We start from the raw sequence: 27,397 nt of genomic DNA, 5'->3' as shown, positions 1-27,397 counted from the left end.
AGGATGTGGAAGTTGTGGGGAGTTTTGTTTACCATGAAGATAAGAGGAGCAGAGTGGAGAGGTTTGGGAGAGTAGGGATACAGTGGGAAGCTTAGTTAAGAGAAGGGAAACCTAGATCAGAATGAGAAGGAGAGCTCCAGAGTCAACAGATGACAGAAAGAACCAGTGATCAGGCATCATGGATTTAGGCAACCACGTGTTTTCCCAAATAATTCACTCTAGCTGTGCCCTTCTGCAGGGGTTGGTGTCCACTCAGAGAAACATACTAAAGCCTGGTGGGGTTATTTCTGAATGTGTCCTAGCTCATAAGAGCAGGCCAGCGCTGAAATCTGGTTCCAGGGACCAATCCCTTTGGGGCAGCCACTTTAATTTTCTTTTACCACCATTAGAAAGATTCTTAAAATGTTCTTAAAAATATCACTTCAATTCACAGAACATCTTGATGACATCATGTCTTTCCAAAGCCTTTTTGAAGGCATATGCGTATATGTGTGTGTGTGTATATATATATATACATATATATATACATTTTTTTTTTTTCTCTTTCACCATAGCAGCTAGTTTGGGAATAGTGGGTTATAAAAGTAACAAATAAGTCAATCTGGCTATATACCAAATTGTTAGGTTCTTTTTGGCAGATAATGATACTCTTTCAAGAGTTTGATAGGGGTGAATGTTAGTTGTTCCCCCATCCCACTCTCCAATTTCACTAGCAAGTTAAAATGAAAGCAAGTCTCAGACTAAACTCTACCACATATACATTTATTAAACAAAAATATCTGATTAGCAAGTAGACACAAAAAGTTCAGCTCTGTGCTCTGAGCTCAAAGAAATCCCAGCCCCTGTCCTTTAGGTAATCTCATCACATCTGGCATGAAGACTTACTACAGGCAGGGTTCTGTTATCCTTGGAAGGAATCAGAACTGCTCACACAGATTAAGCCTTAGGACCATCACTGAGGTTGCAGGTATAGACCTCATCAGATTCTTATCCCCTATTCATTCAAATGTAGGCATGTTGCTAAACTATCTCAACCAATCCAAATGCCTTCATACAACTAATTTGATCAATGAGAATCCATTTCAAATATCCATTGTGGTGATTGAAAAGCCACTAATTTCATCAAATAAAACCCTGTGATACTGTAATATAATAAGAAATACGTATTTGGTCTTCATTCATGATTCCTCCTGGCACAGAGCTCCTAGAACACTTGTAATTTCCTAGGTGAAAAGAGCAATAGAAGGACCTTCTGTTATGCTATTTGTCTTTTGTGCGCCTCAAACAGCTCCTAAAGGAGCTGTGAGTTTTGTTATTCATAACAAGGCCCTTTCAAACACAGCTGAGTTTATAGTAATGAGGTAATTTTTGGAAAGCCCCTCCTGGAAAACCAAAGGATGGAGGCTGAATGCCAGAGGAACCAACCACAAGATCAGAGGGTTGAAATGGAAACTTTCAGCCCCATCCCTTGACCTCCCAGGTGGGGAAAGGGGCTGGAGACCGAATCCAGTGACCAATGACCACTGATGTAATCACTCGTGCCTACGTAATGAAGCCTGCAGAGTATGGGAGCTCTGCGTACCCAGCACCATACATTGACTCAGGCAATCCTTCCATTTAGCTGTTCCTGAGTTGCATCCTTTATAATAAATGGATAATAGTCAGTTAAATGCTTTCCTAAGTTTTGTGAGCTGTTCTAGCAAATTATCAAACCCAAGGAAAGGGTTATGGGAACCCCAGATTTGCAACCAAGTTGGGCGGAGGTTGTAGGTAATACTTCAGATTGGTGTCTGGGGGGGCAGTGTTGGGAGGGCAGTCTTGTGGGACTGTGCAATCTGTACTGACTCTGTAAGCAGATAAGGTAGGGGGTGAACTAGGCATGGCTTCCTTGATGTAAGAGAAGCCATTTTTGCCTTAAGCCATTTTGTGATCTAAGCCTGCCTACGATTCTTGCCCTTGAACAGGTCTCTGTAATCAATGATCATAAGGGGATGCAGGAACGAAGGAAATGCAGTCAAGAAACAACAGTTCAGAGATAAAAGCATCCTAGTTCCTCCTCAAGGGATATACATAACAATCTGATACATCATCTTTGAGTTCTGAAGGCACTAAGGCCCCCACCCAGGTGTAGGATGGTAACAACACACTGAGACCTCAGATAGGTCAGAACCTAAGGAATGATGATGTTAACCTTTTCCGACCCTTGGGAGCTTGGACTGTTGACCTTTGCCCCAATTCTGTGAATTCTCCTCTGCTCTAGCCCCTTCGTGAACGTGCACATATCCTTAGCTTAAAACTTCCCCAATTTTGCAGTTCGGGGAGACATTCCTTTTGGAATATACCCCGTGTCCTCCTTACTTGCTGCAAGTAATAAATCCTTTCTTCTCCTGATCTTTGCCTTGTTCGTGTCTCTTGGCTGGACACCCACCAAGAGGCAAACCCAGTTTTCAGGTAAAAACTCCAGGTAGTATCAGAACTGAACTAAATTGTAGGACACTCAGTTGGTGCCTGCAAAGAACTGGAGAACTGCTTGGTATGGAGAACACACACACACATTTGGTGGCCAAAAGGGTTCTGTGGGTAGTATATAGAGGAAACAGAATTTTCCATTAGTTGTGAGTTTTTCTTTCAAATCCATTCTGCTGTGATGAGATATTCCACTTTAAATTTTCTACTTTTTCTGACCATCGCTTTCCTGCAAGTTGGGAATATCATGATGTCTGGTAATGTCAACATACGTTGTGTTCTTTCAGTGCAGCCATAGTGTCATTGCATAATAAACACAATGTATTGCCATCTAATTCAATAACAAAATAATCCATACTCTACTGTGCTTTAAAAGTATGACATCTGAAATCCACTTTTCTTACTTTGACTGGATATGAACTGGTAATAAAAAATAAAGTGTCGCAGTAGGGCAGTACACATGAAATGCTGTGGAGTTATAACTGTATTACTAAGATCTGTGTGCTGAGCAGAGTATGAAGCACTGTGACATAAAATCTCTGTCACAACCACTCAGCTCTGCAGTTGAAGCATGAAAGCCGCAGACAATACATAAACAAACATGGCTGTGCTCCAGTAAAACACTGAAATGTGAACTTCATATAATTTCTCTGTGTCACGAAATATTATCTTTTCATTTTTTTTCAATCATTTAAGAATGTAAAAACTACTCTCGGCTTTCAGGCTGTACAAAAAAGGGCAGTGAGCTAGATTTGTGGCCCATGGGTCCTCAATTTCAGGATGCCTGATTTAAACCATCATATGACTATAAAACTGTGTGGCATAGGCTGAAATACATTCAATTCTCATTATTCACGGCAGTTTTGTTCTATAAAGCCTCCCATCACTCTTAGAGGAAATTCAGAGTTAGGTTCCTTCAAGCCTTTGGTCACAACAACCAATTTCATCAACCGATCAAGACATAATCATGTCCTCTGTGTGTTTCTGTTTAAAGACACCTTATGTAATATATACTGTTGATTCATTAACACTGAACTCACGGCCAGTAGCACCGTAACTCACACTGGGAAGAGGCTCACCTAACACACATTTTCTCTGTGAGGGCATCACAGTCTCCTTGTACTCAGTGCTTGGGGGCCAGCTGAAACACAGAAATCATCAACAAAAGTGTAAAAAAGAGAAAAACACGGCACTAAATAGACCACAAGAAGGACACATGTTTACAGCATGAGAGCTGAAACAAAACGCAGTGTCACTTGATTTGACTGCTGCTGGGAATGTGTGCACTGGTCTCATTTTTTGCTGCTCTGAGCGTGCAGCCACATGTCTGCTAGTAACAGCAAAAACATCACGAGCATTTTACAAATAAATTTTAGTGAGTAGGTGAATTCACAAATATGAAACTGTGAATAATGAGGACCGACTGTATTTTAAAGTAAAGTAACACATTATGATGTAGATAGGTGAGAGTTAAAGATAAGGAAGAAGTATTTCATTTTAAAATCTCTACTTGGTTGTGACTGTAATTTTAAATGGGAATTTCTGGTTTTCACTTGCATCCCAAAATGGAACATCTGTATTTGAAAACTCATATAAGCACAACTGAAGCTTCTATAATGAAACCACAAAAGGAGTTTCCTACCTATAGCAACACATGGGACACATTTTGAATAACATGGAATAAGAAGCTGTTAATTCTCTCAGATACAGAATTCATATTTTTAATACTCCTTACCCTCAGAAGCATCCATCACTCACAGAAAAGCCAGGAAGTTTGAGGTTATAATTAGAAGAAATTCCTCAAATTATCAATTGTACTACCGTTGGAACATGCAGAAATGCAGCTGCAATGAAAGGGATATATAGTTAGGTATATTTCATATTCCAGTTTTAAGTTTCCCCGGAGAGCTACAATTTAGCCAGAAGACAAAAACCAAAGCTAAATTAAATACAATGCTGCCTTCTCAACTAAGGAAAAACAAATATAACTGCCTTATCAGGGATACAAAGGAAGAGGAGCATGACCGTAAAATTTTCTCAAAATAGGAAAGATAGAAATGGGGCATTTTCCCTAGAGGCTTCCTTTTCAAGAAATTCTTGGCCCCCTGGAGTCTAGCAGGGACTTTCAAGGATAGAAATTTCTTTTTTGTTGCCTTAGACAGAATAACTCAGTAACAGTGGCTGCTTTTTTTAAAATCATTTATTTATTTATATTTATTTTTGGCTGCACTGGATCTTCGTTGCTGCACACGGGCTTTCTCTAGTTGCGTCAAGCGGGGGCTACTGTTCGTGGTGGTGCGCAGGCTTCTCATTGCAGTGGCTTCTCTTGTTGCGGAGCACGGGCTCTAGACACGCGGGCTTCAGTAGTTGCAGCACACAGGCTCAGTAGTTGTGGCTCACGGGCTCTAGAGCGCAGGCTCAGTAGTTATGGCACACAGGCTTAGTTGCTCCACAGCATGTGGGATCTTCCTGGACCAGGGCTCGAACCCGTGTCCCCTGCACTGGCAGGCGGATTCTTAACCACTGCGCCACCAGGGAAGCCGGGCTGCTTTCTTAAAGCATTTATTTTGATTTTAAGGTCTTTCCATCAAGGTTTTTGTTCTCAAACACCCAGAAGTCCTCATTTTACAGAAGAAAATCAGCAGTATAGGCCAAGGCAATTAAAGGTAAGACTATCTTGCAAAACTTACATAAAAACTGGGCAGTCAAGAAGGTAGTCAGCGAGAATACAAGGGAACAGGGTCCTCTTGTTACATATTCCTTTGGGACGGTTGTGTCGGAGCTCTCTCATGTTCAAGTTACAGCAAAACAAAAGTTACTGCTCTAGGAACTAGGCAAGGCTTCTGTGTAAAAGTGCTTTCTTGGTTTAATCTCTTTTGCTGCCATTCCTCAGCTGGTAATGTTTTTCTTTTTTTGTGGTTGCTATGGACAGGAATCAACCAGGATCAAAGTGCTTTTATGTACAGTCCTGTCAATAGAAAAATTCATCAACCGTTTAAGAAAAATATGGAAAATTTTCAAGCCAATTTGAGGGTTATAATCTGAGAGATAGACTTTCAGAAAGCTCCGGGGACTGTTCTGCCAATTAGGAGTCAAAGCACAGTTATGTACATTTTTGAGACAAAGGGTTTAGTTTATGTCAAATGACGTATTATTAACAGTTTACACGATCCAGACCTACAGGTACAAAGCAAATAGGGGGTCATGAGTCATCATGGTCCCTTACAAGAAGGAAGGTTATCTCCTAAGAGTCAGTGCCCCTTAATGAGATTAAGGAATGTTATCTCCTAAAGAGCTCTGGTTAATGCAGAGGCACAATACCTGCTAAAGGGGAGGCAGGAGGCCCAAAGGGACAAAGAAAAAATTTATGTTTAAACTTTTCTCGTCTTGCCATCAAACATGAATTTTATTTCATCAGTTCTTAACTGAGATTGTGGAAGGTCTTAGGTGAAACAGATATGAAGCCTAGGCTTTCGGAGTATACGGGTGGAGAACTGTGTGGAGGACCTTCTTTTGTAGGACCTCAGGGGCAATCCCTAAATCTATCCCTTAAAAGAAAAATTTGAAAGACATATATCTTATAATATCAAATACATTCAATAGCATCTTCCTCTTGGTGCATAAGCAGCATAAAGATTTTGTTAACAGCATCCACAGAAAACAAATATACCAGTAAACATCATTAGATATTTTACCTGACAATAAGAGTTCCAAAACAGCAATGCAATATTAACAAGAGCAATACAATTACCAAATAAAGTTCAAAGTTTTCTAATAGTCTTTTTTACTTTGAAACTGTATTCCACAAATGACTACAATCAATATGTTCAAGAGTCACAGAATCATTCCCTCTCTGTGGCTATGTTAGTCCTTATCTAATGAAGTCTGGTTCAGCTGTTTGTTGGGATTCTAGCTGCTGACAGTTTGAAGCTCTTAATGGTTGTGGCTTTGGGGCTGGGAGACAGAAGGGTCTACTGTACTTTGAGATGACAGGAAAGACTCAAACAGCTCTGTCTCCAGAATTCTGCACAAGCTTATTTCACAATTATGTGATCTACCTACATTCTCTAATGACTGAATACACAACGTTCATATGCATGCTCTCTGGCTGAATAAGATGATTCTTCACCTACTATTTAATTTCTAGTAATAGTGTAACTAATGTATCTTCATGTATTCAGTCATTATTTTTAAAACTTGCTAAATACTATCCTGATCTTTTGAGCTTTTAAAATTTACTTTGATCCTTTTTTCCAAGCTATGAAATTAAGAATTTTGTAATATATAAGATCCTCAGACCAATTTAATGTTATGTATTATCATACCAAGGTGTACAGGTCTAAAGGAGTCTCCCAATTAGCATAACCTTGACCCTAGTACCAGTTTTTCACTTTCTTAAAGGATTAACAGAGATATTGGGTTCCTTCATATTCTATATGATTAGCTTAAGATTTTCTACTTTGGGCTCTAGCAGTACTTAGTTCTATGCTCTGTATTCCGGACTTCTTAAATTATAGAGAAAGGAAATGTACACCCTTTGTATCCTTTCAGAGCAAGGTTGAGAAGCAACACTACCTACCCTATTAGGTACTTTCTTCCGTGCGTAGACTACTCCACTGCATGTATCTCAAGTCCTTTTCATTTTAAAATCACACATTAACTCATCATCAATGTATGTTCCATTAGAATAATACTTATTAACCAGGAATTACCAGAAGGGGGGTCAATAAAGGCCTCCATGTTGTGAGTTTCAGGACTTTTCTGAAGAGAAAACCATGGCTTTATTAAATGATCAAACGGGTCTATGATCCTCCACACCCCCAAATTTTAAGAATCACTTCATTGGATTCTTTTATTTTATAAAACTTCTCTAGTCCTGTTCTCCAAAGTTCTAGCACCTTTCGCAAGTTGTAATTTTATAAACAGGGCCCGACACTTTGATCCCACTTTTATATAATTGAACATACTACATTTTTAGCACTTAAAAGATTTTAAGTACTGTCAAATATATCTGGATTATATCTTAATCCACAGTACTTCACAGAGCTCATGATTTTAAAAAGCAAATTAAACCATATCTGAATTTCTAAATCTTCTAAATACATTAACAGTGAAACTTGTAATTGTTTCAAAATTACTAGAAAGTATGTCATTTTCTTGAAATGAACTTGGCGTAAAAGGCAGCAAAGAGGTCTTTATAAGGAGTGTCTGAATCTGACTTGGTCAACGGTATTCGACAAAGTTGGCGAAATCTAGGAGAACGCAGCAGCAAGTTCTGTGCAAGGCCCATGAGGCTGGAGCATAACCAGTAGAGAACAAGCGACTGTAAAGAGAAGAAAGGACGTGAAAGTTAGCATCTCTCCATTCTCCAAGGACACCAGTGTCTAGAAATAGGTAGGCAATAAAAAAAAAATTACAATCTCTGTAAATATAAGTACACCAGGACTGACCAAGACCTTCAGTAGCTATTAGATACCTGTGGCAGATCTAATAGACAGGTAAGAAAGTTCACAGGAAGACTCAAAAGTGAAAAGAAACAAAAAGGAGAGGTATTCATGACAGAAAGTGGATGACAGAGAACAGCTCCCAAGCAGAGGTCCAAGAGAGATCTCACCTCCGTCTCTGGCAGTTAAGCATACTTTTCCCCACCAAGAGTCTTGACAGGCTGCTACACTGAAGGTATGCTACTGGGGGGACGGCCATTTATCATGGCAAACTTAGCCCCCCTAGACCTATATACAGTCACCTATGTTGCAAATTTTTCCCACTAACCAGTTTCTAAGTGTAGTCAGGACTGCATTATCTTTGCCTTTTCCTGGGACAAAGGGTCTCAGCATTATCTTCAACTTTCTTTTTTACTACCATTCAGATTGACTTATTTAGGTCAAAGACTAAGTTCTGTGGCCACTCAAAACATTCCCATACATACATACATCTTTCCCAAGCCTTTCTTTGGCATCAGAAGGTAATCAGTCCCCAGAGGCAAGACCATGTGGCGGTTGAATCCAGGTCCCGGAGTCAAACTGCCTGAGTTTGAAATCTATTTATTTAACTTTGGGTACGTTATTTTTCTTGTTTCAGTTTTCTCTTCTATAAAATGGAGACAGAACTGTGCCCACCTCAAAGAGATGCTGTGAGGAATAAATGAGAAAATTCAGGTAGAGTGGTAAGCACAGTATGTGGCCCATATTAAGCACCTGCATTTGTTCCAGATCAAGTTTTTAAGGGCAGTAAGCAATACATCCTTAAAGGCAGGTTAACACAGTAGTTAAGAGTAAGAGCCAAACGGCCTGGATGTGGGTTAGACTCTGCCACTTAAAAGATGAGTAACCTTGATGAGTTACTTATCCTCTCTGTGCCTCAGTTTCCTCAGCAGTAAAGTGGAGATTATAATAGCTCCTACTTCAGTGCACTGTTAGGAGAAATATTTGTACTAATATATGTAAATGATTTTTAAAAGGGCCTGGTACAATGTTAATGTTGAATAAATATTAACTACCATCATCGTCAAACTTATCCATGAAGCGAACAGTATCCTGAGCCTCAACTACGTCAGGCTAAAAACTGCCTACTAAGTATCATTCTTCTTCCTTAGTAAAAAAAATACTAATTTTCAGCAGGGTATATTGCCATCTACAAAGAAGAAAAAGAAGACTATCCTTCCCAACCTCTTCTGCAGTTAGGCACAGCCACATATTTAAGATGGAAGCACAGTGTTTGGTGGGGCGCCCGGCAAGGGTCCTGAAAGGGGCTGACTGCGCTTGAGGAACCTTTTTACTATTCTCGCAAGACAACAAGCTCCAGTGGCCATCGTGACTATCCTGCGGCCTTCAAGACCATTACAGGCTGTGGACGATGCAGCACTGAGAGAGAAGCAGGCTGCCTTTCTCAAGTCTTCACAGGGACGCTACATCAGCTCTACCTTGAAATACCTAATTCAGAATTTCCTGTATTTGAGGGAATGAATTTTTGGGTACTTAAGACACTGTTTTTCAGGGCTTCCCTGGTGGCGCAGTGGTTAAGGATCTACCTGCCAATGCAGGGGACCCGGGTTCGAGCCCTGGTCCGGGAAGATTCCACATGCTGTGGAGCTACTAAGCCCATGTGCCACAACTACTGAGCCTGCGCTCCAGAGCCTGCAAGCCACAACTACTGAAGCCTGCGCGCCTAGAGCCCATGCTCTGCAACAAGAGAAGCCACCGCAATCACAATGAGAAGTCTGTGCACCGCAACCAAGAGTAGCCCCCGCTCGCTGCAACTAGAGAAAGCCTGCCCACAGCAACAAAGACCCAACACAGACAAAAATAAATAAGATAAAATAAATAAGTTTAAAAAAAAAGCTTTAAATAAACAAAAAAAAAGACCCTGTTTTTCAGATCTCTGTTACTCACTTTGAATCCAACCTCTCACTAAAACTTTACTGCTCCTATTTTACTTGATCTGGGGGTTTCCTCAGTTATAATTGGTATTATTTCTCCTTAGAAATGCAGTCAATTTGTATTGTTCTGTTTTTACAGAGTATTTTATAACAATATTATTATTACATGAAAAGTACTATAACAGACACTTGTCATTTCCTTAATTCTCACAGACATTATGTTGTCTATTTTAGAAACAAGGAAACTTTTTATTTTACACAGGATTAATGATGGTACTATGTCTAAGTGACAGCTTCAAAACATTTAACATTTCATTGAGCCCATGGACACCGCCAAGTAAGCGTCGTTGAAGTCTCCCCCATCTACTGCCGTCACGTCTAAGTCGGAGTCTCCCAAAGAGCCCAAACACCTGCAGAAGCTCTTCATCGGAGGTTTGAGCTTTGAAACAGCCGATGAGAGTCTGGGGAGCCATTTTCAGCAACGGGGAACGCTCCCAGATTGTGTAGTGACGAGGGATCCAAACACCAGGCGCTCCAGAGGCTTCGGGTTTGTCACGTATGCCACTGTGGAGGAGGTGGATGCGGCCATGGATGCAGGGCCACACAAGGTGGATGGGAGAGTTGGGGAACCAAAGAGGGCTGTCTCAAGAGAAGATTCTCAAAGACCTGGTGCCCACTTCACTGTGAAAAAGATTTTTGTTGGTGGCATTAAAGAAGACACTGAAGAACATCACCAAAGAGATTATTCTGAACAGTACGGGAAAACTGAAGTGACTGAAATCATGACTAACCAAGGCAGCGGCAAAAAGAGAGACTTTGCTTTTCGTAACCTTTGGTGACCATGACTCCATAGACAAGACTGTCATTCAGAAATACCACACTGTGAACGGCCACAGCTGTGAAGTACGGAAAGCCCTATCTCAGCAAGAGAAGGCTAGTGCTTCATTCAGCCAAAGAGGTCGAAGTGGTTCTGGAAACATTGGTGGTGGTCGTGGCGGTGGTTTTGGTGGGAATGACAACTCTGGTGGTGGAGGAAACTTCAGTGGTTGAGATGCCTTTGGTGGCAGCCATGGTGGTGGTGGCTATGGTGGCAGTGGGGATGGCTATAATGGATTTGGTAATGACAGAAGCAATTTCAGAGGTGGCGGAAGCTACAATGATTCTGGCATTTACAACAGTCAATCTTCAAATTCTGGACTGATGAAAGGAGGAAACTTTGGAGGCAAAAGTTCTCGCCTCTATGGTGGTGGAGGCCAGTACTTCGTCAAACGACAAAACCAAGGTGGCTATGGTGGTTCCAGCAGCAGCAGGAGCTATGGCAGTGGCAGAAGGTTTTAATTACTGCCAGGAAACAAAGCTTAGCAGGAGAGGAGAGGCAGAGAAGTGACAGGGAAGCTACAGGGTACAAAAGATTTGTGAACTCAGCCAAGCACAGTGGTAGCAGGGCCTAGATGCTACAAAGAAGACATGTTTTAGACAATACTCATGTGTATGGGCAAAAAAACTCGAGGACTGTATTTGTGACTTAAGTGTATAACAGGGTATTTCAGTTTCTGTTCTGTGGGAAGTGTAAAGCAGTCCAACAAAGGTTTTCACTGTGACTTTTTTTTTTTTTTGCACCCATGCTATTGATTGCTAAATGTAATAGTCTGATCATGATGCTGAATAAATGTGTCTTAAAAAAACCAAACATTTAATTCACATTTTTTATGATGAAACATACTATTTCAGATTCCTAAGACAAGTCCTATAAAGTACTTTTATATAAATTATATAACTCTAACTACCAGCAACAAATGACTACTACTTTATGGTCTATGTGTTGGCTCTGAGCTAAGACAGCTCTATACCTGACATAGCTTTACCCATCTTAGCACTAAAGTATCCATGGAAGCAAAAGGCTAAAAATATGAAATAACTACAAATATAACATTTCTTTTTCTATTTCTATAAAAGTTTAATTACATATAAATAGGGACAAGTATACATAGCTCATAAAACTGTTATGAGATTAAACAATATTACATATGAACCCATACAAACCTAGCACAAAGTTTTGTCTCTTTTTTCAGTGCTAAAATTCCTTGGACTAGTCTCTGAAGACAGAAAGAATTCAGTATATCAGTTAATCAAACAGCAAATACTACGTTCATAGTACTGTGTCACGTACTTTGCAAGATTAAAAAAAAAAAGAAAAAAAAAAGAGGAAAATGGAGTTTGGTTTAATAGGAGGGTTAAGACACATTCACGTAAAGGAAGATTAACCAATCCCCCAAGAAATATTCAGATGTCACTTGGTGATAGAGACAGTAGATTCGTTACTACAGAAACCCAGAAACCAGTAAGGGATTGAGTAGTCAGAGGAAGCTCAATAGAAGAGGCAGAATCCCAGCCAGTCTAAGCTAGAAACAGAAGATTTATATTTAGCACATGCTTCGCGCAATACTGGTGCTTACTCACTGAAGGTACTGTCGCTGCAATTGGAATCATCAACACTGATACTGCACGAACAAAGTACGTAATGTATGTCTGGAAACGAGACATTCCAATTTTTTGCAGAGCAAAAATCTGAAGGGGTAGAATATATAACACATGCTGATTACTGAAATGCACATTAAATGAGACAAGCTTTAAAATACAAACTGATTTTTGACTGGCCTCTACCTATACTTTAAGAAAAGCAATAAACATTAAAAATAAAACTGATAAATTTATGTAAAATTCTTAAATGGAACTTTAAGTAACAGCAATAAAGAGATTCATCTATACTAAACAGTATCACAGCACAATTTTTACAAGTCAATGTTTTTTAAAGATTGTGTGTAAAACTGAAGTCCCTTCAAGATAGGTATTATGTATGAATCCCTGTCCTTGTTTTTTAGCACCTAAACACAGGACCTGGCATAAAGAAGGAACTTAACAGGTATCTCAAAGGTTTGTGATCTGGCTACGTGGAGTATGGAAAAGAACCAAGGCTAGGAAAGGCAGTTATGGTTTATGAATTACTTATTTAAGAGGCAGCATAACTTAATGATTACGAGCACAGATTCTACACTCAAACTACCTAGATTCACAAGGCAGCCCTGCATTCAGTGGTTATGTGACTTTGCACAAGTTACTCAACCTTTCTGTGCCTTACCTTCTGCACCTTAAAATGGGGGTAATAGTAGCACCGACATCACAGGATTATTTTAAGAAGTAAATGAGTTAATTCATGTAAATTGCTTACAATAGTGCCTGGCACATGGTGAATGTTAAGTAAGAACAGGCTTTTATTAAACTTATGCATGCTGGGTCGTTAGATGGAATGAAAGAAAAGACTAGAGGACTGACACTATTCACTGTGACCCTGTGTTATCGATTCTTTCTTTCTAAGAAATATTCACTAATTACCAACCACGTTAAGAGAACTGTGCTAGATGCTCTTAGGCTAACACACTTAGACTACACATAGAGTCTTTCCTCAGGAAAACTTCACCCAAGACCTCAGAGTATCATCCTCACTTTTCTCGTCTGAAAAAATAAGGGGTGTATTAGATTTCCCAAACAGAGAGCAGTGGATATGAGGTCTGTGAAATCTCAACTGAGTTAGGTCTTTTCTAAGGTTTCTTCTAGCTCAAAGAGTCTATGTTCTACTCAGAGTCTGAGAACAGTTCTTTATGGAATACGGGTCATATTTTATATGCACGTTTCTCCACTCCATCTTATAAAGAAGTTCTATGACTTTTCTAAGGTTGTGTAACTAAAAAATGGCAGTCAGGTACAGACCACCTACAAATTGACATATTAAACATATATACAAAACATCAATATATTGTGGGAAGAAAACCAGATTCATTAGGCATCTTAACTGCTGTCTTTACCAAAAAGCAAATCACAAAACTGTATGTATTAGAATCATATAATTTTAAAGCTAAAAGACATTTTGGAAATGTTCTAATTCAGCTCTCTTATTTTAATTATGAGCATTCTGACCCCCAGAGATGTTAAGGAACTGGCTTAAGACAATTTATCAACAGCTGATCAGCGACCAAAACTAAGGAGTCCCAATTTTAGCTCAGAGCTATCACCACCAACTCAAATACGTTTACATTTGAGGTCAGAACAGCAACAACAAAAACCCCAATGATTTAAATGGCAAGCAAATCTCATTTAAAACCACTGACCTCCACTATTAATAAATTGATGACACCAATGGAGACAGGCAGAATCCAAGTGGAATCCAGGGCAGTGAGGTCAGGAAACCATAGGACCCCACCGGTAGCTAACTGCTCCTGAACAGAAAAACCTGCTGAAACATTTTTATAAGTAAAATAAAAGAATTTCTAAAATAGCAGAGGGAAGTAATTCCAATAAGGTGTTCCTCACACTAAAGATCTGCACTTTTTATTTAGGTTATTTTCATTCCACAACATAAGTTAGTTCTTCCTGTACTGAGAAAGAGGCAAGAAGCTTTCTGTAGTAAACAGATGTAGAGACAATAAAGATACGTAGCAGTAATCTTTTCAGACTTAAATTTAAAAAATTTTAAAAATTAGACTTTCTTTCAAGTCTATTTAGATTACTTTCTGGTTAGAAATGCCTTTAAATGAAAGTAAAAAACAAGCCCTTTAGTTTATAACCTTTCTTAATTAATGTTTACACTTATAACTGTGAAAGCTTTTCTGGCTTCTTAAATTTATAAATAGAAAAAATTCTTGGCCAGGAAAACGTATTATGGAATTATAACACTAATTTTATCATGACCTCCTAGAAGCAGTACTAGTGACGTCCTTCCTAGATTGATTTGTTTTCTCAACACAGCTAGTTTGCTTTACACTTAATATTTTAAATTCTATACCCTTGTAAGGGAGATGATAAAAGTGTATTCTAGTTATGAGAAGTATGGATGTTTTTTATTTTTTGCTTGGTTTTTTCTTTTTTTTAAGAGTACAAAGACAATGTTAGAAAACGTATTCGGGGGAAACAGACTTCAATAATAACTACCTTCTGAATGTGTTGCCCCTGTGCTAAAATTCCGGAGAGCAACAGACATGAATATCCACATTGGAAGCTGAATCCAGACCAACACAGTGGCTTTGAAAGGGTGGCAGTTATCCCGAACATACAGCTCTGAAACAAGCCTCCGCATAGTCTTTAGATAAGTGAGCCTAGTTTGAGAGAAGAGGGAAAAAGGGAAAGGAGAAAATGTCATTTGACTACTAGCAGTGCTTCATCCCCACAGCACAAACACACCCGTGCTGTGGTTACTGGCTAAAGGATTTATGCAGGATTTTTGGTTGTCGTAAGCTATACCACGGGGCTGCCTAAACAAAAGGCAAATAAAGCCTTTTACTCAAAGTTCTTTTGCAATGTACGCAAATTACATTAACAATTTGATAAATCTGACACTGTCAGACTACAGTCTTTGCTTCTGGTGATCTCTGGCAAACTAGGCTTTGAGGAGGGAAATTTCACTACTAACATGGTATGACCACAATTTAAATCACAAATACTAGAGGTGAAAGCACATTTTACTCGTATCTCTCCACTCCAGCCAATCACTTGATCCCCGAACATACCTTGCAATGTGGTTCTGTACTGTGTATGCTCTTGGCCCGTCAAAATGGTCTTCACTCTTCAATCAACTCTTTCATAAAGACTTTCTTACTCTGTTTCTCTATTAACCATATTAGTTATTTCTGTTCCTAAGTCCCACTTTCTAGACTATAGTATTGGGCCTTCTTTAAATCTCTCATAGCATGTTTTGTACAAGGCTGGTTTTCAATAGGTTTGTTGAATTTAATCAAATTATAATGTACTGAATTAAGACAGTATACGGAGACATTGCAGGCTCTTTGTAATTCAGCCTCTGCCTACTTTTCCAACTTTATTTCCTGTTACTCTTCTTTAGACACCTGTATATTCTGGTCCCTCGAATGACCGGGGTCATCCAACAAATCAGACTTCCACATCAGCATGCCTTTGGAAGTTATTATATCATCTGTGTGGACTGCCCAGTTTCCTGGCTGTTCACCTGACAACCTCCCTTTCACGCTTCAAAACCCAGCTCCATTGAAAATGCAGGAAACCTCAGATATGTCTTCCTAGAAAGCCACTCATCTGTTTAAGGATGTGTCTGGACAATCACCCTGCCGGTGCTGCATAAGCAAGGTGCCACGGTCTTGTCTAGGCTGCATTTACAACCCAGCTGAGCAGCTACTAATCTGTTCTTCTGGTCTAGAGCTGTAGTCCTCACATTTCCCTGATCAGTAAAACTTCAAAACTATAGGTTTACCAACTTTCTATTTTAGCAAGTAAAGACATTAAGCTGTAAAAATGATTTTTTTTTTAAATGTCAGGTCTTTTTAACTCTATATAAAGAGGAACACAATTTCATACTGAAGATAGTTGGCCAATTTACACCTATATAGATGAAAATATATGGAAAGCTATATATATATATATTACATATTCATACTAAAAAACCCTTATTCTTCTCACTGCTGTGAACTGGTGAACACTTTGTCACAGTCTAGTAAGGATCAGAATTTGGGACACTGACTAAGCAGAACTAGCTAGGCTGATAGAAGGAGGTGGACTTAGAAGTTCCTAGTGGATGACTGCAGGCATAGAACTGTGCCATGGTCAAGCACCCTTGGGCAAGGGCTTTCTAAGAGCCCAGGCAGACAACTACACAGGGTAACCACAGCAGAATGACAACACCTTGCCTATCCAGCTGCTTTTACCATGGCATTCATACTTTCTACCTCCCCATTCCTTTGGGCTACTACCTGCTATATGTTGTCAAAAGGTCAAGTTTGTAAATAACCTGTATCATTTGTTGACTAAAATCCCAACAACTGTCACAGTATCATCCTGTGAAGCCTTTCCTGACTTTCCGTGATGACCCAACTCTTGTACATAATCTTTTGTACAGTACTTAGTTCAGTCATTATTTGATTACATGTCTGTCTTTTTCAGTAGCCTGAAGTCCCTTAAGGACAAGGAACTCTGTCTTCTTGTTTCTCTATTTTTTTTGCTTTCAGTCCAGTATATAACACTACCATGCCACATAAACTTATTAAAATATTAAAGAGAAAAAAGAACTACTTTGATGCTAAAGCTACAGAATACCAAAACCTATAATAAATATCACTTATACATTATATATATGTATATATATTTTCATGGTCTTATATGCACAGAATTAGCTTACCTGGCAGCTCTTTTGGACCACCCCAACTGATTTGCACGAACTGCAACTTCTTGGTTAAGATGCCTTGCAATGTTTTTTATTTCTGGCTGCAAATTTTCCACCTAGCTAAAGAAAAAGTAGACTTTGTTATGAGAACATAAAAGATCTTTATTCATAACCATTCATAATTTCACTCTCTATCCCCTCAGCTCATTTAAAAATGTGGTTTACTGGTCATGTCAAGAAACCCTAAGTCTGCGTATAAGATGTTAATTTAAGATTTCCTCAGTTGCAACCAAATTCAAACTCCATCTTGTACATCAGCATGATCTTGGACAAATTATTTAACCTCTAAAGTCCTGTTCTCTCATATATAAAACGTATATCAGCACCTACTTCACAGGGTTATTATAAGGATTATATAAGAACTACACTCTGCACTTTAATGTTTCAATTCCTGGATTTCCCAGTAATGTCAACTGAGGAAACAGAAGTCTATTAAGAGTCAATATGCTCTGTGGCAGTCACAGAGCCACCAAAAATTGCATTTACTTCTGCCCTGTGTTAATTCCTTTTTGTAAAGTAGCTCACTGCCTTACTGGTACTGATGACTAACACCAAGCACTCCGGGAGTACCTGGCGACCTTAAGCCCCGGGTAGACGTCGACCACTCCTCACCACCGAACCGGGTCCACGCGCGGCTCGGCGCCCCTCACCTTGGCCAGGATGTAGTGCTGGTAGGCGGCCAGGGGAAGCGTGACAGCGCCGCGCAGGGCCACGGTGGTGAGGAGAATGCTGCCCCACCAGGGCAGGCCCGAGGCGGTGTGCGCAAAGAGCAGCACGTCCTCGGCGCCCTGCACCGGCGCCGACGTAGCCAGGGCTTCGTACCAGCCACCCGCGCCACTCGGGCCAACTGCAGAGACTGATGCCACCGCCCACAATGGCAGAGCGGAGGGCTTGGCGCCGCCGGTGGGGGCCGGTGCGGCCGGTGGGCCCAAGCCCAGGAGCTGCAGGGCAGGCCGCGGCTGCAGCCACCTAACGCTCAGCCGGCACAGCATCTCTGCACACGACTGTATCCAGCACGCGGACGACACGGCCTAGCTGCGCATACCGCTCCGCCGAGGCCGCTACGCGCATGCGCCGGCGACCCCGGGCGTAAAGATGGCGGGAACCCGCCGGCAGCCATAATTGACTTCCCCAGTCACACCAGTGACGTCTTGCGTCGCAGTAGAGATGACGCAGGAGGTAGGGAAGTCCCGCCTTTCCCACGCGGCACTAAGCAAGCCTACTGCGCACACGCGAAACTTTCGCGCTGCTGCGGTGGAGCTCCTCAGAGGCTCGACCGGAATTGCGGAGTTGGGGGCGGGGCTTGCTGCCCGGGGCGGGGCTTCCTGCCCGGGGCCGGGAGAGGTGTTTTCTGGGAAGCGCTCACCTTGGAAAGTTCGTCTTCCGGGTTGTGCCTTTCCGTTCTTTTTCACTTAAACTAATCGGGTCACGGTTTAAGTTTTAACCTTATGTGATCAGGAGGTAGTCCCCCACGTCTTTTTGTGCGCCCCAATTGCTTCCGCTAGAGATTGAGATAGATTATACTACCGAGGAGTCAACATGTTGCTGAAATGCCAGTTTGGAGAAAGGCGTGTGTTTCTGGATTGTTTTAATCAACAACCTTTATGCACTAGGCATAGTTTAGTCTGTGGTATAAAGAATTGGCTCATCTGTCCTAATAGACATTTTCAGACCCAACTTAAGTGTTTTCTTTCATCATAAAGAGCAGCAAAACACCTTATGTTAAGAGTGAAGTACCATCTCCTGAGTTAAGGGGAATTATCACTGGCAGCGCGGTGAATTCTTTACTGGAGCTTAACATATATCCTATGTAAGCTTTCAAGAGCCTGAACAGCAACATTAGGTGTCTTCTGATTAAAAGGAATAGGCTAAATGTACATGGACTAATTTTTGGCTTTCTGTTCCTGGCAAAAGCAAACACGGGAATGACATGGAGTTTCCTAAAAGAAGGGTCACCTCTTCACCTAGAGGCCAAATTGTGTTGTGAGGAATAAAACGTTGATTAAAACGAAGGCTCCAACCAATGTTGGGGTAATGTCAAACTGAAGCTACTGTTCTTGCTTCATTATGCAGCTACCCAAGGGTACCAGATATACCCTTTCCTCTGGATTCTGGAAGTCATCTTCCTTCAAATTGGCTGATAAATCCATGCATGAATTTTTGAATGTTAACACACACATCCCAATATATGTTATACATAGAATTTCCTTTTTAAAAGTAAAAACCTATCAGTCTATCTCCCTATCCGTTTGTCAAGTTAAAACAAGCAACCTGTTGCTACTGACTACTGATTTAAAGTGGAAAGGAATTTTAGAGGGAAATATCTTGGCCTAAAGATTGTGAGAGTAAAGAAGCAACTTCTATGCTGCTGCATTCCTCTCCTCCCAGAGAACTGATGACATTAGGAGTTGGCCCTTCCACAGTGGCACATAAGCTTAGGGAATCTGATCTTTTGATATCCAGGAGAAAAGGAGTTGATTAAAGGATAAAGATCCTAAAGTGAAAAATTCATATTTATGCATTCACTGTTCATATAATTTAAATCAAGAGTTTGTCAAGCTATTCCTCAAACTCCTAAGACTTCCTTCTGTTGAGCTGTATCAGTAGTCAGGGCTGGGACCTCTTCAACCAGTGTAGGGTCACCCTTTCTGCTACATTTTGGGGTCACAAATTACATTCTCATTTACAAATGTTCCATTGTTTTAAGTTTGAATATTGTGAGGTAAATAAAATTTATGAATATTTAACTTGATAATTTCATATACATAAACATACATTTTAAAATTTGGATAATGGGGATGATCAGAACTGGCTGCCTACTCGGTAGAGAATGTCAGGAAAAGTATGTCAATTATAAAGCCCAATGCAAAAGAAGTGTTAGCACTCATGTATATGTATGTACTGGTAACAAACATTGTGATACCTTGTATCTTTTGAGTTGCAGAGTACAGTACAAAATGACCATGCAAATATTGGGCAAACCAACCAACTGAAATCACGTACTTTGCAAATGGACATACTAAACATATTTTTAAAGTACAACATTATTAGCCTATTCCTGTCTTTTATTCTTACTACATCACACTTTTTTCTTAATTTTATTTAAACTCCTTAAAAACAAAGACTATATATTTTATTTACTTTCTAAAGTTTCTGAAATTCTTATCCATCGCTGTGCTGAACATAGGAATGGAGGTCAAAATATGAATGTAGGCTATTATACATAAACTGTATATATGTACAGTCATTTAAATTTCTCATTTTCCATATATGCCTTCTGAAATGTTTGACTTTAAAGGATATTTTCACAAGGAATTGTTAAAGTGTTCCCTGGGAATCAGATTTAATTTCTTCTCTTTTTCCTATTTCTTTAATACATTACTTTTTAAAACCAAAGATACCTAATGTAGAATTAGCTTTTTTCTCTCATTAAAAAATATCCTCTCGTATTATCTTATCATTGATTTTTAACTATTGAGCATGCAAAATTGGCTTTTACTTTTCAAAAGTATGAATTCATTTAAAGGTAGAAGTCTAATATGAGACCCCTTGTAACACATCTATTAGTCCTACATTCCAAGTGTCACATAAAGAAATTCTTATTTCTAAGAATTTCTAAGCCACAGTGGCACACTTTTCTCTATATTCACTTACCCAAAATGGTAAGTGATGGTATTTTTGCAATCAAGGTGTGTAACACAGTAGATTAAGTATTAAAGCACTAATGGTGCTCTCACCCTAAATTCCAGTCACCTGGAATTAACACCAGTTGATTCACAAGAACACCAGTTAATTGAGTGTTGTGACTTGTTTAAGCATTTATCAATAGGATATATATATTTCTAAAGAGATTCAGGAGCATCCAGAATTTACAAAGTATAATGTAAGTGTCCCAAACGTTAATATTAAAAGACATCTGCCACGCTGCTTTCTTCTTCCTCTAGAAAAAAAAAAAAAAAAAAAAAAGACATCTGAATAGATACATTTATCTAAAGTAAAAATACATTGAGTACTGGAATACTGAATCTCCATATTAGCAATGAAAAACAGTGTAATGGTTTTCCTTTGATATTTTAATCATTTTGAAATAATCCTGATTTAAAAATTTGTTATTTGAAAGTTTTGTCATTCTTTAAATGTTCTGTTCTGTAATGCGAGATTTCCAGTTTAATCTAACACTGTGTATTGTTTTAAAACTAAAGTGAATAACATATTCACTATTGTGCAAAATAGTTTTTATGAAATGTGTATTAGGTCATTTGAATCAAAAGAAAAATGGAATAATACTTTCATGAAAAACAAGACAGGAACAGTTAGTGAACTATTTACCTCCTTCTTTTTCCTGAGAAGAAAAATGACTGTAAGGTAAGTATAGTAATTACCAAAAGAAATTAATTTTCAGTTACTAATAAAATGATTTAACTTTACAGTAACAGGGAACAGAAGGGGAAAATATCTTTCACATGAACACTAAAATTACTTTTTTTGAATATATTGGTATATGTTGAAATATATGTTGAAAAGGCATAAAATGGGGATTCTCTTGGCACAAGTAAACAAAAGTATTTCTAAAATGGAATGGTTGGTATAAACAGATTACACAGTAATTGGGATATTAACTATTTTGGGATTTAAGGTGTGAACTAACCTAACTGCTATGTCCAAGAGTTAAGCTGCTTCTTAAAAGAATAAGAGAAAAGAAAGACCTTACATAGTCTGCAATTATACATACCACATACTTTCAAAAAGGGGGGGAAAAAAGACCTGCATGGTCTCAAAAGATTATGTTTTATTGTTCAAATAAAAGTGCACTGCATTACATCTGAAATATAAAAAATGTATTTGAAAAATTTTCCTACTACAGACTTCTAAAACCATGGTATTGTATTTAACAAGCCTGATCCCCAAAACTAAATAAGGAACATTCCAATCAGTACTCCCCTGTCCTGTAAAGTAAAAAATAAAGTAAAAAATATATATACAGGGTTTTTTTTTCCTTTTCTTTTTTAGTAAGACACCCTATCTTAAGAAATTCACTTTTGTGAGTCAACACAAGTCATGTGTTTTGATAAATACTGGCTAGTATCTGTTATCTAGCAAGATTATTTTACTTAGAAAATAAACTCTAGTAAACAAAGAAATTAAGCAAAAAATTATAGGATGGTGGCAAAAGTCATACATAAAATACTCTTAAATAGCATTATACCCCTTTCTTAGTAAAGTGCAATCATTTTATGTCATAAGTGTATTTATTTGTAGGATATCATTTAGCTGTTCCTTTAAATTTGGTCATATCGGGCTTCCCTGGTGGCGCAATGGTTAAGAATCCGCCTGCCAATGCAGGGGACACGGGTTCAAGCCCTGGTCCGGGAAGATCCCACATACTGCGGAGCATCTAAGCCCGTGAGCCACAACTACTGAGCCGACGTGCCGCATCTACTGAAGCCCGTGTGCTCTACAGCCCGTGCTCCACAACAAGAAAAGCCACCGCAATGAGAAGCCCGCGCACTGCAACGAACAGTAGCACCCCCCCACTCGCTGCAACTACAGAAAGCCCGCACACAGCAACAAAGACCCAACACAGCCAAAAATAATAAATAAACTTATAAAAAAAAAAAAAAATTTGGTCATATCAATCAAGGACAGGTAGGAAAACAAATTTATATATTTTAAGACTACCTCCTAAAATAAAAGATATAAATGTGTTGTTTACAAACTTCTGGATATGTTTGAGAAATCCTCTTTTTACTGTTTACTCAGGCTAACAGAGTAAAGAAATCATTTCATTTACTTGAACAGCCAAGGAACCATATTAATATTGTCAATTGTGGGTGATCTATCTGAATTTTAGTTAATGTTTATGTTTCAACAGTGAGGAATTTAGGTCTAATTTTTTTAAAAAAAAAGACAGATTGATATATACATTACTTCACTTTTATGCTTACTTTCTTTTACATTTCAACCATATAATTTATTTTTCCACATGAGACGGTAGGACACATATTCTTCTTGGATATGTTACTGTTTATTGTTTCAAGTGAATTGAATAGATAAATTCCACTGAGTAGTTTAGTGTGGCCCTGTGTCTTAATAAACAGGTTAAATGGAGACTTTATTTTGTAACCTGTGTATTCCTGTCTACCATAAATTGTCTCAATGAAAAATGCAAAATGTATTTTATTACTTGCCCCAAGTTAGCTGTTGATCCCTTTCACTTTTAATATACAAGTGTAGAGATTACGAAGCCTTTAAAATTGAAAAAAACACAAAAAAACCAAAATCCAAACACCTTCCACTAAATTACTGAAAATTGGAATTTTTATGTTGACTCCTGATGACTAGAAAGCCAATGTTAAGAATCAATATTATCCAATATAAAATAGTACATTGAATTGTTTAATAATAAACAGTATATTAAGAGCTTATATATGCTGACTGGGAACCAGTGGTGGCTTTTTAAATTCTCAAAAAGACTGTATGTTTCATGGTTAGAAGAAACGACACGTGATGATGAAGATTCTCCATCTCTCTGTAGCAGCCATTAGAGTAAAAATCTTTACAGAATTATTTCACTATCAGCAAGAAAATTTTACCGGTATTAGTGGTAAGGGTGAGGAGAGAAAAAAGAATGAAGAGAGAAGTGTGTATTAGTTTTAAAAGTGTGACAAGGTAACAAAGAGACATGAAAAAGTGATAAATTTCTTATTCTATATGTGCCTTGCTGCAAACAAACTCAAAAGAGAGAAGCATGGGTATTTTAAAAGCCAACGTCGGGAAGCATTCACTGATAATGCCCATTGTTTTACTTTATCCTTAAATTACACAAGCAAAAAAGTTGTACTTATTAATAGTTTAATGTATGAAGGAAACATCCAGATTTCTGAATATGAAGGTACATATCTCACATTAATTTAAGTCTACATAAAGTAGAGCCTCTATACTGACATATTGAAATTTACTTTCTGCTTAGCCTTTTCTGTTATGTAAACAATTGTACATTTATTTGCCATTCTAAAACTTCAGGATCAAGTTTACATAATTTTGCTAAATTTCCGTGTTTGCTCAGAAGCAGTTTACAGTACTAAAACCAACCAGCCAAAGAACAGCTTCAACAGAAAGTTATGTCCAAAGGGGAAGAGGGAAAGAAAAAAAGAAAAATGATAAGAAAAATGCTAACTAAGGTAAAACAGATGATGATGGGGAATGGGCAGTCACAAATGTTCACAGAAAATAGGTCAGTTAGTAAGTTCTTCTGCAAAAAGCCTACACACTTCAGTCAAGCACATCAGTAGAATGATTTGGGAGCATAAATTTTTTTTCGGCCACTTGTGATTTCCTCTGAATGAAAAGGAATCTGCAGGCTAACAAGCTGATCCTCATCAGCCAAGCTGGTTCATATGCACACTGTTCATGTGAGGTGCCCAGGGTCCAGTCCACACCTATGAATATAGAGCACACATTTTATTAAATATGTATTGAACATATATTTGATTAAAACAAAGCTCTTAAACACTAAGGAAGTGCTCCTAATATTTATGAACTAAAATAGCTAAGTCTCAATCAGTTTGCAACATGCTGGGAAACAATGAAGAAAAGCAGTGATAAACCACTTTTATCTGTTGTTTTCCTGCCTCTCCTCTTATTCCTCAAACAGGATCTGAATTATCATCGTTTTTTAAAAACCATTATCTGAGTACATACAGGTTGATGATTGTGGAAGGAAAATGAATCAGGTATTAAACATATACCATAGGGCTTCCCTGGTGGCGCAGCGGTTGAGAATCTGCCTGCCAATGCAGCGGACACAGGTTCGAGCCCTGGTCTGGGAAGATCCCACATGCCGCAGAACAGCTGGGCCCGTGAGCCACAATTACTGAGCCTGAGCGTCTGGAGCCTGTGCTCCGCAACAAGAGAGGCAGGCCCGCGCACCGCGATGAAGAGTGGCCCCCGCTTGCCACAACTAGAGAAAGCCCTTGCACAGAAACGAAGACCCAACACAGCCATTAATTAATTAATTAATTAATTAATTAATTAAAAAAAAAAACTAGCTGTTTATGAAAAAAAAAACATATACCATAATAAGCTAAAATATACAATCATTTCTGTGCATTTTCACAGTTATATACTGTTTTGACATTTATAATACTTTTAATAAATAACCTCTAGATGGCCCTTTTCACACCACTAGTAAATTTTGATACAGAAAATTACATTACAACACTTTACAACTTAAAATCTTTTACTTACCACCCGCTACCCAATAGAATATATTATATTATGCCTTTCATAATTTTAGCTCCAAACCACTACCTTTAGTACCATTTTCCATATCACTCTGCTGTATTTCAGCTATATTAAACTTTCCTCAATTTCCTCAACTGCCCATATTCACCATACTCTCTCACAACAATGATTTATCTTTATCCCATTTGTCTTGGCAGCTCATAAACACTAAATAAAAGTTCACTGAATGATCAGCCTTACCGTTTGAGGGCCGTTATTTTCTGTGGAGCTTGAAACCATCTTTATCAGGGAATTCCAAGAGGGGTCCGCAGCATGAGGGCCATTAAATATGGGTCCTCCAGCACCATCAGGAATAGGTGCTACTGGAGGAATCATTGCATTCCCATACACAGAAAAAGGCATACCCTTAAAAGAGGAGAAAACAAAGATTATGGACATTCAAGTCACTGGTTACTTCTCCCAGTATAATCAATAGCCTTAAAACTGATATTTGAAACTTCACCTCATTTTGGAAAAGTGTAAGTTATCTAGGTGATGTAAAAATTATTTTCCATAATATGATTTCTTCTAGCACTAAACAGAAGATACTATAAGCCTAGTATATAAAGTATTTTGTCAAAAAACATTTCTCTGGGGGCTTCCCTGGTGGCTCGGTGGTTAAGAATCTGCCTGCTAATGCAGGGGACACGGGTTCGAGCCCTGCTCCGGGAAGATCCCACATGCTGCAGAGCAACTAAGCCCGTGTGCCACGAGGACTGAAGCCCACGTCCCGTAGAGCCCGTGCTCTGCAACAAGAGAAGCCACCGCAATGAGAAGCCTGCGCACCACCACAAAGAGTAGCCCCTGCTCGCTGCAACTAGAGAAAGCCCGCAGGCAGCAACGAAGACCCAATGCAGCCATAAATAAATTAATTAAAAAAAAAAAAAAAACATTTCTCTGAACAACTGGGACAAAATCAGAATTTATAAATGTTTATATTTTAGCCAGATTTTGACCTATAATTCCAAGCCAAAGCTCCAGCATCATTTCAGAAACGCTCATACACTGGTAAGTGAAATAAGGCTAATACTCAGAAAATCATTTCGAAATAATGAAAATGCTTTTAAATCACCATTACCCCAACTTTAGGAAAGTCCATGTATCCTGCAGGAACATGCTGATGGAATGTACCAGAAGGAGTTACAATTCCTGTACTCTCTCGCTCCATTGCTTGATGCTGTGAAAACACTCCTGGATCAGACATTGGCCTGTGCATCATAGGATTTCCCATCCCAGGGTTACACCAGTCTACTTTGTCTGAGGGAAAATGAAGAGGCAGAAAAAAATAATTGGTGATATTCAAAATCAGAAAACAGCAAAAAAAATTCATATATTTTGAATATTTTCCACATTGAACTGTGAATTCCTTCAGAATAATTACCTACTTTTATATATTTACCACAGTATTTCCATGTTTGTAGGTAGTGACATAATAGCCTAACAAAGTAACATAAACACTTTGTGTTACAAAACAAAAAAAGCCAAGATAAAAGCTTAAGAGACCCAAAAGAAACATTAACATTTCCTTAATATGAAGAAAATAATATGCTTGCATTAAACTATCTTCAGAAAGCAATGATAAATTCAGTAAGAGCTCACATGGGAACAAAAAAATGTTTCAAACTCTTAAATAAATTGATTAGTCAAAACAAAAAGATACGAATACAGATTTTTTAAGAATGCCTATGATAATTAAATACTGCTTACAATATTTTAGTTAAATGCATAAACTTACTTTCCAGTAAGCAGAATAGCATATCATACCTTGATTGCCACCAATCCCTTCAAAGGACCAGATGCCACTATGCCCTACTGATGTGGACAAATTACTCCCAATAACAGATGGAGCTGAAGTTCCAGTTTGCCTGATACGTGCAGAACGTTCCGTCCCAATAGGGACTGGAACTTTTCTATCCTGAGAGACGTTGCTGGGCTTTTCTGACCCTAAAGGTACTGATGATGGGGCAGGAGAAGGTGCACGAACTCCGGAGGATACCGACTGTGCAGGAGAATCTAGAGAAAAGATA

At 38.8% G+C, this 27,397-nt stretch overlaps 2 protein-coding genes and 1 long non-coding RNA gene across 19 annotated transcripts in view; 1 reads left to right on the top strand and 2 right to left on the bottom strand.

Annotated features, from left to right (window-relative positions):
* The window catches only part of LOC309661903, a 1,098,809-nt gene that overhangs the window by 882,845 nt on the left and 188,567 nt on the right, over positions 1 to 27,397 (top strand). The gene's annotated exons all lie outside the window — the stretch shown is intronic.
* Positions 747 to 18,233, bottom strand: COX18 (cytochrome c oxidase assembly factor COX18). 4 transcript variants are annotated; one of them, XM_082463912.1, is made up of 7 exons: positions 17,738 to 18,223; positions 17,043 to 17,143; positions 14,831 to 14,994; positions 14,011 to 14,135; positions 12,305 to 12,412; positions 4,202 to 7,789; positions 747 to 3,607 (listed from the first exon to the last, which is right to left on the bottom strand). In XM_082463912.1, exons 1-6 carry the CDS (start codon positions 18,077 to 18,079, stop codon positions 7,616 to 7,618), a joined length of 1,014 nt encoding a protein of 337 aa, XP_082320038.1. In that variant the 5' UTR covers positions 18,080 to 18,223; the 3' UTR covers positions 747 to 3,607; positions 4,202 to 7,615. The 4 variants fall into 4 exon arrangements, with proteins under 4 accessions (XP_082320038.1, XP_082320040.1, XP_082320041.1 ...); XM_082463914.1 differs by lacking the exons at positions 747 to 3,607; positions 4,202 to 7,789 and adding an exon at positions 7,796 to 11,157 and having other exon boundaries at positions 17,738 to 18,226; XM_082463913.1 differs by lacking the exons at positions 747 to 3,607; positions 4,202 to 7,789 and adding an exon at positions 11,165 to 11,938 and having other exon boundaries at positions 17,738 to 18,227.
* The window catches only part of ANKRD17 (ankyrin repeat domain 17), a 169,412-nt gene continuing 165,937 nt past the window's right edge, over positions 23,923 to 27,397 (bottom strand). For all 14 annotated transcript variants that reach the window (XM_082463682.1, XM_082463694.1, XM_082463692.1 and 11 more), the window contains 4 exons: positions 27,135 to 27,383; positions 26,449 to 26,627; positions 25,572 to 25,736; positions 23,923 to 24,526 (listed from right to left, as the gene is read on the bottom strand). In XM_082463682.1, the coding sequence (XP_082319808.1) occupies positions 24,467 to 24,526; positions 25,572 to 25,736; positions 26,449 to 26,627; positions 27,135 to 27,383 (653 nt within the window). In that variant the 3' untranslated portion in view covers positions 23,923 to 24,466. The remainder of the gene's footprint in view (positions 24,527 to 25,571; positions 25,737 to 26,448; positions 26,628 to 27,134; positions 27,384 to 27,397) is intronic.

This window comes from Balaenoptera physalus, assembly GCF_965194825.1.
Source record: "Balaenoptera physalus genome assembly, chromosome: 5".
In the NCBI taxonomy this organism is placed as follows: Eukaryota; Metazoa; Chordata; class Mammalia; order Artiodactyla; family Balaenopteridae; genus Balaenoptera; species Balaenoptera physalus.
The sequence above is the reverse complement of the archived record's forward strand: the minus strand, read 5'-3'. Positions and strand labels throughout refer to the sequence as shown.